Raw genomic sequence first — 17,207 nt, 5'->3', positions numbered from 1 at the left:
AGAACAGACACTTACCAAATTAGGCAAAATATACTAACTTGTTCATTTGCATGAGCTCTATGTAGTTCATGAATATCAAAATCCTCCAGGTTAAGCTGCAACTTCTCTTTACAGAGTTCACAGGTGGTTACAGCCTCTAATGAAGAACCTGGTAAAATTAAAAGGAAAACTTAGTTTGCTATGTCTCCACAAAATACTATTCCTTGTAAAGTTTTAAGCTTAGAATATAGAGAATCAAAAGGGAGAAAGGAAGGAAGATTGCATTACTGCCATAACCGGTAAGGTCTCCTAAAATAACAACTGGTTAACACTAATGTGGCTTGTCAGGTCCTAAGCTTATATCCATTATTTAGGTGTCCATTTTTTTCCTTCCAGAAATGCATGCTACCCCATCCTTGATGGTGGGAAGCTGACAATGGAACATCATCTGTACTTCCCGCTTCTTATTTAAGTACCTTGGCAAGATGCCATGAAAACAATGTTAAATAATGTAGTATCCTAAACAACTAGTTACCTATATCCAGGCCAGTATCTCTGATGTGACAATATACACCTAAGACCTTTTGTCCTCTAAGAAATGTGCATTCCCTGTAAGCTAGGAGGGAAGAAAAGGAATCCACCTTTCTCTAGGTAAAAACAGCTCCCTTCAGTCATAAAAGGAACGAAGTCTTGATACATGCTACAACATGGATGAAAGTAAATAAGTTACCAGGGATTCAGGAGAAGGGGAGGTGGGAGCTGATGCGTAATGGATGAAGAGTTTTTGTTTTGGGGTGGTAATAAAATTTTGGAAGTAGATAGTGGTGGTGGTCACACAACATTCTGAACATACTCAATGACACTGAATTACACATGTAATAATGGTCAAAAGGGAAATTTTACTTTATATATATTTTATCACAAAAGGAAAAAGAGTTCTTTCTGTCCAATATGCAGTTACTGGTTACTCCTAAGCTTCTGGCTCCAATTAAATCATTGGTAATTTTGTCTAATTAAACATATAGCCATTCTACCCCATGCTTATTTTTAGACAGCTTTAAACTAAAATATACATATATATACATATATATATATCCTAAAAGTGTGTGTATATATATATGTATATATATCCTAAAAAAAAAAAAAAATATATATATATGTATGTGTATGTGTGTGTGTATATACACATATCCTAAAAGTAGAGAAGTCGTGTGATTAACAGGGTAGAAGTTTAGATTCAATTAACATTTGTTGACTGTTATATGCCAAAATTTAGAAGGAAAAAGAAAAGTAGCAACCTCTGCCTTCAAGCTCTTCAACAGTAAAATCTGGCATAAAGTCTAAGACAGCAGTAATTTATATGCATTTTCTTTTGAAAATAGTTGAACAGAAAGTGAGTGCTATTCTGAGGTAGTATGTTCTCTGTTGTCTCAAAATGTCCTGTAGTCAAATTACATTAAGATAGTCACTATATTTCCAGTATATGATTAAAACCAAGTTGTTGTTGCTGTTTTAGGAGTCTAACATACATAGAGATACTGAAATTAAAATGCATCTGGAATATTTGAATTAAAGACAATTAATATTGTACCACTGAACTAAATTCAGGATAAGTCCATACTATGACTGATGGAAAACAAAGAACGTGAAAGACATTTATCAGACATTTGTTTTTAAAATTTTTAATGTTTATTTTTGAGAGAGAGAGAGAGACAGACAGACAGAGAAAGAGGGAGACACAGAATCTGAAACAGGCTCCAGGCTCTGAGCTGTCAGCACAGAGCCTGAGGTGGAGCTCGAACTCACGAATGGTGAGATCCTGACCTGAACCAAAGCTGGACACTTAACCTACTGAGCCACCCAGGCGCCCTACATTTATCAGACATTTCTTAGAACTATTCTCTGATTCAGAAGCAGGAGAAGTGTGATTATAAAATACGGGCCTTTGAGATCATTTAGTACAAATTCTTTCACATTTTAGTGCTTCATGTTTTTTCTTCTAGGAATTAAGTGACTTATAGAACAACGTTCAGTAGATCATATACAGCTCGGAAAAGCCCATTTATCCCTACATGTTTAATCTAGGGCTCTTTCCATTAAGACCCCACCTCATTCAGTAGGCCTTGACTGCCCTGACTGCATTCGCCTCAACTTGTACTAGACTTGCTTTATTCATTTTCGTATACCCTGAGAGTTTAACAGTCCATACGTGGCAGCTGCTTAATAAATGTTTAAAATCAATCTCTACCAGAATGAATCTTCTACTAGATGGGGTCTTTTCGTATGAGAAAGCCTTTGTAAAAATTTATCAAGAAGGTTCAGTTCTTGAGATCTTTACATTCATCTGATCATATCTTAGAAAGCTTATTAATAACCTGGTAACACCCTCTAATTGAGTATTTACCACATGCCCAGTACTGTGAGAAACTATGTCATCTCATTTGACCTTCACAACAACCTTATGTGGTAAGAATTACTCAGTTTTACTCATAATGGATCTGAGGCCCAATTGCAGACCTACTTAAGAACATTCAAAAGTAGATCTAAGGCATCAATGTTTTTTAAAACTCTAAGGGATAATTTTGATCAGCAGCCAAGGTTGAGAACCAATGTTAAAAAAAAACTTACTCAAGATCCTTCAGTTAAGTTTTAGTGCCATTATTCCAATCTAGGCCTAACAATGTTCTTAACACACTGTATCAACTGTTTTCCTGCCTACACAACACTAAATGTCTAACTGCAAAGGTATTAGAAGGTGAGTCAACTTGTTTCTCATTTTGGTAATGGCTACAACATTGCTGGGCCCTTACTAAGTGTCAAGAACAAATGCTACCATGCTGAACATTCATTTAATCTTGATAATGGCCCAGGACATGATAAAGCCAAGAAGCTATCATACCACCGTACAGCTAAGAAGCTGCAACAGGTGAGATGGGTCTTCCCCCACAGCACTGGGATTAGGCTAGTTTAAAAGAAAACATAACCTCCCTACCCCAAAGGAGGCCTTGGCTACCTAGCTACCAACAAATTTTTCCCAGGAGCCTCATAATCTCCAGCTTGAACAGGTTACCCAAGTCTTCCAAAATGATGATTAAAATCAGTATTAATGGGGCACCGGGGTGGCTCAGTCGGTTGAGCGTCCGACTTCGCCTCAGGTCATGATCTCGCGGTTCATGGAGTTGAGTCCCGCATTGGGCTCTGTGCTGACAGCTCGGAGCCTAGAACCTGCTTCTGATTCTGTGTCTCCCTCTCTCTGCCCCTGCCCTGCTCATGCTCTGTCTCTCAAAAATAAATAAATGTTAAAAAAAAAAAAAAAAATCAGTATTAATGCCATCCTACCTCACAAATTATTTTCCTGTCACCAACTATTATCAGACCATCAATCTCATACAACAGCATACACTGGTGTGCCTGGGTGGCTCAGTCAGTCAAGCATCTGGTTCTTCTTATCAGCTCATGATCTCACGGTTCATGTGGGGCTCTGTGCTGACAGCATAGGGCCTGCTTGGGATGCTGTGTCTCCCTCCCTCTCTCTCTCTCTGCCCCTCCCCTGCTTGCTCTCTCTCAAAACAAATAAATTAAACAAATTTTTAAAAATTGTGCACATTTACTAATCTCATCTAATTTCCCACCCTTCTCACCTTAGGAGTCATTTTTACTTATGTCCTCTGGTACTCATGGTCTAACAAATTTCTCTCAACTTTAAAATTAAATTTCACTCTCTCAAAATAAATAAATAAACATTAAAAAAAGAGGGGTGCCTAGGTGGCTCAGTCAGTTAAGCGTCTGACTCTTGATTTCAGCTCAGGTCAAGATTTCATGGTTTTGAGTTTGAGCTCTACATCGGGCTCTGCACTGACAGCTCAGAGGCTAGAGCCTGCTTCTGATTCTCCGTCTCCCTCTCCCTCTGCCCCTCTCCAACTTGCACTCTCTCTCTCTCAAAAATTAATTATTTATTTATGTTTATTTACTTTTGAGAGAGTTTGAGATCATGACATGAGCCCAAGTCAGACACATCATCGACTGACACCCAGGCGCCCCAAAAGAAGTAATATTTAAAAAAAAAACACAGTACAATACATTAAATTTTGAAGCAAGATTAATGAAGTTCATTAATGCTTTTGCTTCAAAAATTAATTACCATACTTTTGATAAGAGTATGAATTTGACAATCAGTAAATTATAATCAGATTTGGTAACTAAAACGTATATGTACGTGCATCTCTTGGAAAGATTGCAAAAACAAAACACACAAAAAGGCAAATCTTACCAGAGTTAATTTTGGCCTGTAACCACTTTTTCATACAATCTTGGTGAACATACTGCAAGCTTCCTGTGCACTTGCACGGCTCTATCAGCAAGTTAGATGATGATGCAGCTGCCATCTGACAAATTCTACATAAGTCACCTTCTTCTTCTTCAGAGTCCTCTAAAAGGAGGCTAGAAAAGAAGGAGCATCTTGTAAATACAGCTATCAAAACTTCTCCTGGTTGGTCATTTCAAATCATACATAATCTCAAACAATATTTTTGTTATTTCTATTCATGTTCTAAGTAGAAAAAAAGCAAACAACCATAAAAAACTCCAACCACCATTAAAAACCAATTCAATGAGAATGAAAATGACAATAACTGTTTTAAAGGTAAATGAAACAGGATATCCTAGTATTTACCTTCAAAGTCTTTAAGTGATTTTGTCTTTGATATCACACTTATTTCGTATCACACCTTATTTTTCACAATCACTTTACAAATATCCCAAGAAATTTTAATTTCTACAGTATCGTAGACTACTTCAGTTCCAACAGTATAAAGGTAATGTACTTACATACTTAGCACTTTCCTCCCCCATCTCCAAAAAAACATTTAGGACAACTTCAAAAAATTAAATATGGGCTTTTGTTTTTTCACTTACATGCTATCAGAACCACATAGGGTTAAACTGATAAACTTTTTGTGCTAAATCACAGTAAAAGAACAAAGACTTTTATTCATTTCCCCCACCCCTAGCAACATTATTTATTTAATCATCCTCATTTCAACAGAGTAGGCTTTTAAAGTGTGAAGCAGTTTTCATTAACCTATGTCCTCTAACAGGCCCACATGTACTGCTTAATTTAAATGCAGAATGATAGCCATTTACATATATTTTACAAATATTTAATGTTTGTTAAAGTGCTTATTGCCTTAGTCCACTGCTGGCATGAAAGAAGTAACTCAGTAAATTACAACTGAATGCTAAACTGTTACTAAAATATAACCTGTATGATACAGGTTCCTAATGAATTCAGCAAAAAGATGTATGGAAAGAGGATTAGATATACAACTGTTAGGTGATTATCATGGTCTGGTTAAGCCAGAGATATAACCTCAAGCATAAATATTTATGTTTTACCTTCAGATTTAACTTTCTCTGGCTTATACTTTCAATTATTTTTACTTAAGAGTTTCAATTTTTTAGACTCGTATTAATTTACTTGTGGAGTGTCTTGAAATCACATATTAGCAAAAAATATATAACGAAGGAATACCCACACACTATTTCTATGACAAAATAACCAACAAATACTGCTTTATAATCTAACCAGACACGGTGGTGCTGGCTTAATTTGTTTCTCTGTGGAAATTACCAAACTAATGCTTTGCCCTCTGTTGAACCACTGCCCTCAAATTAACCTAACTTTGAACACAGGAAATATAATAGTTACTACATTTATCAGCAGACAGCTTATAATCAGAGGGAGTTACTATGACATTAAAGCTAAGACTACCAGGGCATCTTTTTTCAAGAAAGGAAAAATAGCAAACTTCAAATGCGCGAAGAGAATAGTCCCATGCTACAATTTGTCCTACATAAGGAAAAAAGGGAATGTAGTAGCCTAATATCCAACAACCCAGACTCTCTTTATCCCCAGAGAGTTACATTTTAATGTATTTCTTCTTAAAAAAATAAAAAAATCTAAAATAGTAAAAACTATGCTTCCCAACAATCCCATTACATTAATTATGAAGAAAAAGCAACAAGTTAAAACACCCCACAACCTTAGCTTTACCTAAGTCTTGTCTTCCTATATTTTACATAAACTATCCTAATCCATTTTACAATAAAAATTATTTTAATAAATGGAAAAACTAAGTACACTAAAATGACAAAATAAACAATCAAGTTGGGACTGAAATCTCTGATCTTTCATCTTTTCACTCTTACCAGAGATTTTTAAATAATCAACTATACAAAGATTGTATCTGCATAAAAAGATTCTAAGTCCTATATTTAAACTACTATTTCTGTCAAATCAATACACAAAGAATATTCTGTGTACATGTACACGTCAAAAACAAAATTTGTGCAAATGATTTTATTTTATCTCATTCCAGAAGAGTCTGAGATGAGATATACAAATAAATGGTAAATAAATCTTAACTAAAGGTAAGACAGATAGTTTTGATAATTTATAAACCACTGGGGTCCCTTTATCAATTCTACTTAGCAATGATCTACCAAGGATCGGGGTGAGACATTAAGATTTTTTGCCTTTTTATGCAAAAAGCTGTATTGAAAGCTGGTTAAAAATAATCTTCAGACTATCTTGATGCAATCTACACCCCCAGTGCCTATCTTCATTATTAATTCTCATCCACTTTACCTCTGAGAATTTAACATCTTAGTGGGTATAAATCTTAAGGAAAGAAATTTCCGGTATGTTTCTTGTTATGAGAAGCCATTTTAGAAATAAAGATTCCTGGGGCACCTGGGTGGTTCACTTGGTTGAGCATCTGACTTCAGCTCAGGTCATGATCTCACAGTTCACGACTTTGAGTCCCACATCAGGCTCACTGCAGAGCCCCCTTCAGATTCTGTCCCTCTCTCTCTCTGCCCCTTCCCCACTCGCATGCTTTCTCCCTTCAAAAATAAAAAAAGATTTCTTCCTCTAATCTGCTCTTGCTTTACAGACTTATGACAGGTATTCAAATTTACCTCTCTTTTATTTTCTGCAGTTTTTCTGGGTCTCTTGAAGGTGCACTTTTAGTTTTATCACTTTTTCCATCAGATGAACTCCAACCTGAAGGAATAATATCTACAGTGATCATGACATTGTCGGTCAAATTATTTCCAAGTGCTGGGGGAACTGCGAATCGAAATAAAGAACCAGGAAGGATCCCTGTTATTCCTGTATTTCTTCCACTGTGAGCTGAATCTGATGTGGAGCCACCCGTAGCAGCACTACTCGATGCTGCAGATGCTTGTGATCTGTTGGCAGTAGCCCCAAGGGGATCACTCTGTGCTTCCAGGTGAACCACTTCATTTGATTCTCTTCTAAAAATATGATGAGATCTAGATGGTATATCAGAGGTAGGTATCCTTGAAGATTCATCTCGTCCCTCTCGTCTCCTTCTAGAGAACAAAGGTGTGCATCTATTTCTAAGTGAGGAAGATAACCATGGTCCTGTATTTCTACCTTCAGATTCTTGGTTAAAATTTTCTGAATCAGGCTCAGAGGTATGATTTTGGCTAAGAGATGACAAACCCCATCTTCGCCTAAGAAATCGAAATCCCTGAGAAGCTTCAGATGCCCTACTATCGGGAACATCAGAAGCTGATGCTGCATTGCTACGAGACTGTGAAGCTGTCAAGATTCTTGGAGAAACATAGGAATTTTCAGAACTCAATGATCTTGTATTCAAGGAATCCTGACTAGATCTTCGGGGAAAGAAGGTAGATGACATACTAGAAGCTATACGTGACAGCAATCTTCTGGTTGAACGTCTACCTTCATTGTCAGAAGATTCTTGAAATGATCTTTGAGATGAACCAACCCTATCTGAACTGCTTATGGTTGAGGCTTCATCTCTATTTGAAAGATAAGAAAATCTAGGCGGTGTACTGCTTTGGGGAGATTCCAATTCTCTTGGAGAAAAATTTGACCGTAGAGAATTTCTATTAGAGTCCCTAGAACATGGTACAGTCTGATGTTCAGAAGGCATCTGGTGGTTTGTGGATGATGTATTCAACTGTAAAGTGCTCAATGAGTTATCTTTTGGTCTTGCTCCCTGTGAATATGAAGAAGGAACTCTGTCTTGAATATCTATTTTTGAAAGAAAAGAAAGATAACCAATTACATGAAATATTTTGAGTATTAAATTTAGAATTATTAACTAATATTTGCAAAATGAAACACTGGATTCAAACCAATACTGCTATTATTATGAATACACAGCTTAACTACTATTACAGAAAAAAAACATAAATGTATTTCCCTTTTTATACTAAGTTAACACTGCAAACTGAAAAGAAAGAAATGTATCATGGCTAATGAGACAAACATCTAAATCTACTAAATTAATGAAGGTATAACAGTCTGAATTTGTTAATCAGAAATTGATATGGTAAATATCTAACATCTAAATGGATAAGGAATTTTATTTTATTTTTAAATGTTTATTTTTGAGAGAGAGCGTGTGTGGGAGAGAGAGGGAGACAGAGGATCCAAAGTGGACTCTGCGCTGACAGCGGAGAGAATGATGTGGAGCTCAAATTCACAAACCATGAGATCTTGATCTGAGCCAAAGTCGAATGCTTAACCGACTGAGCCACCCAGGTGCCTCTAAATGGATAAGAAATTTTCAATGAGCCAAATAATTCACTGTAAAGGACTCTTACAATAAATAATGGCAAAATAATCCTAGGAAGACAGTGTTTTGGAGATTCTTCCTACACTGCAAGTATAAAAGTTATTTCATACAAATACTATCATCTTTAAGATTTTACGGCAAACCTTGGTTGACAGCTAAAAATTCCTCCACTCTTTTTTCTTTCAAGTTCTTATCTCTGTTACTTATCAGACATAACTCTACTTTTCAACACCTGCTAGAAGCTAGGAGTCAGAATAGAGCCCACTACTGGTGGTTCTACACCTTAAAATGGGATGAGAAATACTACAGCATTCCTTTATAAAGAATTCTCATCCACACACTTAGCTTAAAGAGGGAGATTGCTACTGTGCTAACACATGGACCTTCGTGAAGGGATAAACTGTTAGTGGTTAAATCTATTCTACCCTATACTTTTAGACGTTCAAACCTAGACGCCACTGATACTATATACTAGAGCTCATACACCTAAAACCAAACAAATAAAAAGAGGTCTTCATTGGTCACTGGTCAAGGCAAAGACTGCCCCAATAACTTTATTTAAAATAACCTACACAGGGTGTGCCTGGCTGGCTCAGTTGATGGGGTTGTGAGTTTGAGCTCCAGGATGGGTGAAGAGATTACCTAAAACAATTTTTTTTTTTTAGTTTATTTATTTTGAGAGAGAAAACACAAGCGGGGGAGGGGCAGAGAGAGAAGGAGACAGACAGAGAGCCCCAAGCAGGTTCTGTGCTGTCCACACAGAACCCAACACAGGCACTCGATCTCAAGAACCCTGAGATCATAACCTGAACCAAAATCAAGTCAGACGCTTAACTGACTGAGCCACGTACGTGCCCCAAACAAATGTATTTTCTTCTATGTAAATCAAACTCCACTTCTGCCTGCTAGATCTGTCAACTTCAATAAGCACTTTTTTTTAGTATTACTATTTTATGACATTTAATTTTGAAAACCTTAATACACTGACAGAAATAGTGTGGGTCTTTATTTCAACTGAATGAATAAAGGCACATTCATGTTAAACAAAAGTAATTCTAAATTATGCCTTAAAATGTTGATTTCAAGCTTTAGTTAGGTCAGAAATTTACCATTAAGTAGTTATTACACTATACAGTTAATCCCGGAACAACATGGATTCGATCTGCATAGGTCCACTTATCCACAGATTTTTCTGGTAAATACAGTAGGCATTATATATGTATTTCTCTTACGATTTTTTCTTTTCTTTTTTAACATTTTTTTTTTTAATTTTTTTTTTCAACGTTTTTTATTTATTTTTGGGACAGAGAAAGACAGAGCATGAACGGGGGAGGGGCAGAGAGAGAGGGAGACACAGAATCGGAAACAGGCTCCAGGCTCCGAGCCATCAGCCCAGAGCCCGACGCGGGGCTCGAACTCACGGACCGCAAGATCGTGACCTGGCTGAAGTCGGACGCTTAACCGACTGCGCCACCCAGGCGCCCCACTTTTTTAACATTTTTAATGTTTATTTATTTTGGGGAGGGCGGGTAGGGGCAGACAGAGAGAGACAGACAGACAGACACAGAATTCGAAGCAGGCTCCAGGCTCCAAGCTGTCAGCACAGTGCCCGATGCAGGGCTCGAACTCACCAACTGCGAGATCATGACCTGAGCTGAAGTCAGACACTTAACCAACTGAGCCACCCAGGCACCCCTTATGATTTTTTTAATGACATAATTTATTTTCTCTAGCTTACTTTATTATAAGAATTCATTATGTAACACATACAGGTATATGTTAACTAACTGCTTACATTTTTGGTAAGGCTTCCAGTCAGCAGTAGGGTATGAGTAGTAAAGTTTTAGGGGAGTCAAAAGTTATATATACATAGATTTTCAACTGCACCGGAGGAAGGGGCAGATAGGGGCCAGTGCCCTCACCCCTGCATTGTTCAAGGGTCAACTGTATAACACAAATGATACTGGGGTATGCTAAAATTATTTAGTATACTTTACAACATAGTTTTTAATAAAATATTTTTCAATATTTATTTATTTTGAGAGAGAAAGAGTGGGGGAGGGTCAGAGAGGAGAGAGAATCCCAAGGAGGCTCCAAACTGACCGCACAGAGCCCAATGCAGGGCTTGATCTTACGAACCATGAGATCATGACCTGAGCTGAAACCAAGAGTGGGAAACTTAACTGACTAAATCACCTAGGTGCCCCAACATATATTTTTAGAAAATTATAAGCAGGCAAAATCCAGATACGACTGTACATCTATTTTAAGCTTTTTATTTTTTAAAGTATAAAAACAAATAAGCTAGTATACAGTATAAAAACATACTAAGCTATTTTGAAATCTCCGTAAGATGCACTTCATGTATTCGTTTCTACTGTCATTTTAATAATACATACACAGAGGAAAATGTAACATTATTAAGCTATACATAATAATACAATTTATACATACATGATGAATTTGTGAAATCACCACTTCGGTGGCTATAATCCATAAGATTACTAATGGAAGAATCTGTTCTTCTCTCTAAATCTCTTCTCTCTCTCATCAAGTCAGTTCCAAATGATCCAAGTACCATTGATGAAGATCTAGGAACTTGATTATGCCTCCAAGAAGATTCTTAAAATAATGGAAGAAATTTTAATTCAGAAAATGCTTTCAAGATTTCTGATGACAGTTCTGTGGTATTATACAGGGAGGTTATCATGATTTGTTACATAGTTGCAATCAGAAGCAAAATTCAGCAAAACATAAAATTATTCACTAATGAACTCATCACTTATAAAATTGTTTCCTACTCAAATATTCTTCTCTAACACTACAATTTACCACCCATCCATGATGCCAATGTCTCAGTCACCTTCTAGAACACCTGACCATACCATGTGAGCTTGATGTAAAATAATTACAGAACAAAATGCAAAGCTGGTCAAAGATGCAGAATTTCCTGAAAAGTCAATGAAACTGATATTGGAGAACAGCCAAAATTAAAATCAAGCCATGTCAAAATGGAAGATGTTTTACTATAGCCACTGAAGATATTTTATCAGAAATATTATCATTGCCATCACACTTGCTTCACTTATTGTAAAAATTAATGTACTGTTGCAATCATAATCTAAATTTTTAAATGAAATCATATCTAACAAAATAAATTAAAAATAAGTCTGATAACTTTCCCCCCTAACTATTTACCTTGAAATTTTGTTTCTTCCTTTCCTAGTCCCAACAGCCTTATTGATTCCTCCTCATTAAGGGAAATGGCCCAGGGTATTTAATGCTATGCCTTCACAGAGTAGAAGAGACCAAAAGTATCTGTGCACAATGGTGTTTGTCTACAATGTTAAGGACAGTCTGCTCTTACCCATCACACTACTCTTAATATTCTTCAGATGGGCAGTGTCTTTCCCCAGGCGGTCCTGCCTATCAAAATAGAAAGGAATCGCTTACACTAATTCAAATGATAATACAAATGCATTTCAAGAATTTTATCTCCAATTGTGTCATCACAAACTCTGTCTCACCTTAAAACTATTTCAGGCATTTCCTAGTGTTTCATTTGAAGAGGAATCTAAGTGAGGAGGGAGCCTCCTCTGCCCCCTCAAGGAAAAGAAAAGATGTTTTCAATTTGTGCAATAAATGTATGTCTGTGAGTACAAAATACCATGCATGGAACTTTATGGATAAGTCATCTAAATCCCAGAATGGTTAAGTGACTTGTCCAATGCCATACAGAGGTCTAGAATTGAATCATCGCTTTCAGATTCCTTATATATAGAACTCCAAATAGAATACCATCAACTATTTTGTTTAAAGAATTTCTATTTTTTTCTCAATATAAGTATATAACACAATATTCACCATTTATAAAAGATACGCTTAGGTTAGGGAATGTTAACATATCAGTACATTTGGCTTCCCTAGTATAACAATTAAAAAAAAAAAAAAAAGTGACCTCCTATACAATAACCAGCAAAATACATGTCATTTTTACCAATTTGATTACCAAACAGATCAGCTATTCTAATTAACCAAAATATGTTAATCTTGTTTGTACAGGAAATTTGTATCAAATTTAGAAAGAAAATCCAAACTGAGTTAATTTTAGTTTCAGCACTAATAAGATTTTGAAATCTCCACTACATTTCTGACCCACTCTTGCATGCAGAACTTGTTTAATAACACTAAGTTTTGGTAAAAGGGTTTTAGTCCATAGTGCATATATAATAACCCTTACACAAATTTAACTCTTACCTGATACAGCATTTAAACCATGTCCAATATTTCTCCCAGCAGAGGTAGATGTACAGTTTGTACAGGAAAGTTTAGGTCTTTTTGAATCATGATCCCGTTGCTGGTTTTGTGATCTTGAGCGTGCTCCCTGAGTTATCTCAGATTCACTATACCAAGTAGACTGAAATGGTGATGCTGATGCTGATGTAGACTATCAGTAAAAAAAAAAAAAAAAAAAGGTTGTAACAGAAAAACAAAATGCTTGTATTCAGTCTACTAAATTTATTCCGAATTCAATTCATTCCTCACAAGCATACATTTTTCTATTATGTAGGTTTTTCAGTTTTTTGTTCCTTTCTACTCACATGTCCCTTTACTTTATACTGTAATTATACTTTGCTAGGTAATCAATCTGATACAGATTAAATCTACTATATAACTGTATATAAATACTTGTGTTAGAAAAAACTGAAGAACAAAATTCTTACAATCATTTTGTTTTCCTGATTTAATATTTCAAACTCCTGAGAAACCTATGTCCTTTCCTAAAGGTGAACAGAACACCAAGAAAATAATATATAAATAAATTATGAAAACTCTACTATAAAAACAAGATTTTTCAAATAATAAAAAATGCATCCTGGATCTAATGCCCAGAAATATTCTGTATTTTTCTCAGAATGTAAATGGTATTAAAAAAAAAAAATCCTAGTATCTGGATTTTTTTCATCAGTGAAGCAAGAAACAGGTAAACATAGTATATATTAAAACTCTTAGCTCAAGGTTTTCTCTTTGAACACAGAAAGATACACACACAAGTTATAGCAACCTGTAATACAAAAATTACTTGGAATGTACAAACTATTTCACTTCCTCCTAATTCTTTAATTGGTTAAAGCAGTTTATTCTATGCAAGGCATAAAAAGAAAAAGGATTAGTCTATCCCTTTAAATATGTAGATTTAAATAATAAGAACATATTCCAACATAATTGTTGAAAGTGTCCTTTTCGGGGCGCCTGAGTGGCTCAGTCGATTAAGCAGCCGACTTTGGCTCAGGTCATGATCTCGTGGTCCATGAGTTTGAGCCCCGCATTGGACTCTGTGCTGACAGCTCAGAGCCTGGAGCCTGCTTCTGCTCCTGTGTCTCCCTCTCTCTCCCTCTCTCTCTGCCCCTCCCCCATTCGCGTTCTGTCTCTGCCTTTCAAAAATGAATGTTAAAAAAAAATTAAAAAAAAAAAGTGTCCTTTTCTATTATGCTTCAATTACAAGAAGCATACTGCATGGTTTCAGGGAACTATATATTATTCGTTCAGGGTACCTGTACAGAATAAGCCTTGCACACATGGAAAAGTAGAAGATGCAAAGCTGAATAAGTAGGAACAGGCCAGATCCAGAGTTCATCCATTCCTTGCCCATCCCTACTGCAAACTCAATGTGGCTTCAGCTTAGTACAAATTTGGTCTCACAAGCCTTCTGCACCAAGTCCTCCACAGAGCCTCAATGAATGAACTGGAGTAGCATTAGAGACGAAATTCATTAGATATTTCACAACCAAACTATTATGTGCCATCATCAGGGTATTAGGGACCATGTGTTATATAGACCACTGATTCTAAGACCTTCGGATTTCAGAATGTTTTAACTTAAAATTTAGAAAGAATTGCCAGGCTGACAAGCAAGGAAATCTAAATTAGCAAATACCACTTAATCCCACTCCAACTTTTAAAAGGGACATTTTACATACTCCTCAAACATGACAACATAATAGAATAAAACAGACTTTTAAAGTGAATAAACTTTATTCGTATAAAATCTTTTCCTTATTTTTCTCCTCTTGCATGGACCAAATTGTTACTGACTGGCACTTCTGTAAATTGGACTTTTGTAACTACTAAAGGAGAAAATACCATCAGATCAACCACTTCTTAGATCCTTAGAGCATTGTGGAAGATGAAAAAAATGGAATAACAGAAAGTAGGAAAATCAACTATGAAGTCATTGAAATAGCAGGAAATAAGTGCTTGCAACAAAAGCAATGAGAACAGAATAATTATATGAGATGAAACACTCATCAAATTTAGAGACATTGTGAGAAATGAACAAAAAGTTGGATATCAATTCTGTTTTCAGGCACTGGCTACTGGTGGGAAAAGACACACTCACTGCTCAGGAAACAATTTTCATGACTTCCCACTCTAAAACGCAGCCCATGCAGCCTATATGTCATCCGAGAGACAAAAGTGCTTGTTAATATCAATATATGGAAAGGATAAACAGAGGTTCTGACCAGTATTTCTGCTGGTTTAAAATCAAAATCAAAACAGTTTTGGGCTCCTACCAACTTGGTCCACCGTTCAAATACCTTCAGTCTGAATTTTTTACCATTGTTAATTATTTTAACAATTTGGAACTATTGGTGGACAAATAAAATAGGAAATGAGTCTATCTCCAAAGCATACTGCCCTTCAGATAATGGATGCTTTAAAAGTAGTTTTGGGGTTGTTTCCATTTTTTTGACTATTATGAATAATGAGAAAAAAATTTTTGTTCAAGATTTCTAAGGTCTAAAAAACACTGCTGACACAACTGATCTTACTAAGATGGTGCAGTAAAAAAAGAACATTAATGAATATTTATTTGTAAATCATATATTTAATAAGAAACTTGTATCCAGAATATTTTAAAAACTCTCACAACTCATAAATTAAGTCAATACTTAAGTTTCCAAAACAGGAAAAACAAGGCCCACATGGGTTCACTGGTGAATTCTACCAAACATTTAAGGAAGAAAATACAACAATTCTCTCCAATCTCTTGCAGAGGACAGAAGAGAAAATACTTCTTTATTCATACTATAAGGGCAGCATTACCCTAATACCAAAACCAGACAAAGACATAACAAACAACAAGTAAACTATAAACCACTATCTGTCATGAAGACACACAGAAGTCCTCAATAAAATACTAAAGCACTGAATTCAGAAAGTACAAGACAAATCATATACCACAATGAAGAGGGATTTATCCCAGATATGTTAAGGCTGGTTCAACATTAAAAAAATCAATCCATGTAATCCATCACATTAAAAGGCTAAAGAAACAAAAATCATGTGACCAACAGATGAAAAAAAAGCATTTAATAAAATCCAACATCCCTTTCTGATAAAAATTCTCAGCAAACTAGAAATAAAAGGTAATTTCATCAATTTGGTAAACAATTATCTGTAAAAAAAAAATACAGCTACAAAGAGAAACGTAAAAAAAAAAAAACATTTACAATTACACCCAAAATAATAAAATACTTAGGAATAAACTTAACCAAGGAGGTGAAAGACTGTACAATGAAAACTATAAAAACAATGATGAAAGAAACTGAAGAGGACACAAAGAAATGGAAAGATATTCCATGCTCACAGACTGTTAAAATGTTCATAACAATCTACAGATTTAATGCAATCTCTATCAAAATGCCATTTTTCACAGAACTAGAATAATACTAAAATTTGTATGGAACCACAAAAGACCCAGAATAAGCAAAGCAATCTTAAGAAAGAAGAACAAAGCTGTAAGAATCACACTCCCAGATTCCAAACTATACTACAAAGGTACAGTAATCAAAACACTATGGCACTGGCACAAAAACAGACAAATAAATGGAACAGAATAGAGAACCCAGAAATAATCCCATTTTTCAGGTCAACTGATCTATGACAAAGGAGGAGAGAATATACAATGGGGAAAAGACAGGGGCACCTGGGTGGCTCAGTCGGTTAAGCATCCAACTTTGGCACAGGTCATGATCTCACGGTTCCTGAGTTTGAAACCCACGTCGGGCTCTGGGCTGACAGCTGGGAGCCTGGAGCCTGCTTCGGATTCTGTGTCTCATTTTCTCTCTGCCCCTCCCTCACTTATGCTCTGCCTCTCAAAAATAAATAAAAGTGCAAAAAAAAAAATTTTTTTTAAGAAACAATGGAGAAAAGACAGTCTTTTTAACAAATGGTGCTGGGAAAACAGGTAAGCTACATGTGAAAGAATGAAACTGGACCACTTTCTCACATCATACACAAAAATAAATTGTTTAAAGACCTAAAGGTAAGATCTGAAACCATAAAACTTCAAGAAAAAAATACAGGCAATAATTTGACATTAGCTGTAAAAACATTTTTCTAGCTATGTCTCCTCAGGAAAGGGAAACAAAAGCAAAATTAAGCTATTGGGACTCTACCCACCCCTGCCCCCAAAATCACTTCTATACCTCAACAAAACAAAAAGGCAACATACCAAATTGGATATTTGCAAATGATGTATACAATAGGGGGTTAATAACCAAAAATTATATAAAGAACTTATACAACCCA

At 35.7% G+C, this 17,207-nt stretch overlaps 1 protein-coding gene across 6 annotated transcripts in view; it reads right to left on the bottom strand.

The window, feature by feature from the left end:
* MARCHF7 (membrane associated ring-CH-type finger 7) overlaps positions 1-17,207 on the bottom strand; it is a 58,167-nt gene that overhangs the window by 8,691 nt on the left and 32,269 nt on the right. For 5 of the 6 annotated variants that reach the window (XM_030328095.1, XM_030328096.1, XM_030328097.1 and 2 more), the window contains 5 exons: positions 12,870-13,059; positions 11,067-11,234; positions 6,958-8,065; positions 4,250-4,419; positions 39-148 (listed from right to left, as the gene is read on the bottom strand). In XM_030328095.1, the coding sequence (XP_030183955.1) occupies positions 39-148; positions 4,250-4,419; positions 6,958-8,065; positions 11,067-11,234; positions 12,870-13,059 (1,746 nt within the window). Of the gene's footprint in view, positions 1-15; positions 149-4,249; positions 4,420-6,957; positions 8,066-11,066; positions 11,235-12,869; positions 13,060-17,207 lie in introns of all 6 variants that reach the window. The other variant, XM_030328100.1, reaches the window with a different exon arrangement.

The sequence above is a fragment of the Lynx canadensis genome, chromosome C1 (genome assembly GCF_007474595.2).
Source record: "Lynx canadensis isolate LIC74 chromosome C1, mLynCan4.pri.v2, whole genome shotgun sequence".
NCBI classification, from domain to species: Eukaryota; Metazoa; Chordata; class Mammalia; order Carnivora; family Felidae; genus Lynx; species Lynx canadensis.
This window is presented reverse-complemented; position numbering and strand designations above follow the sequence as displayed.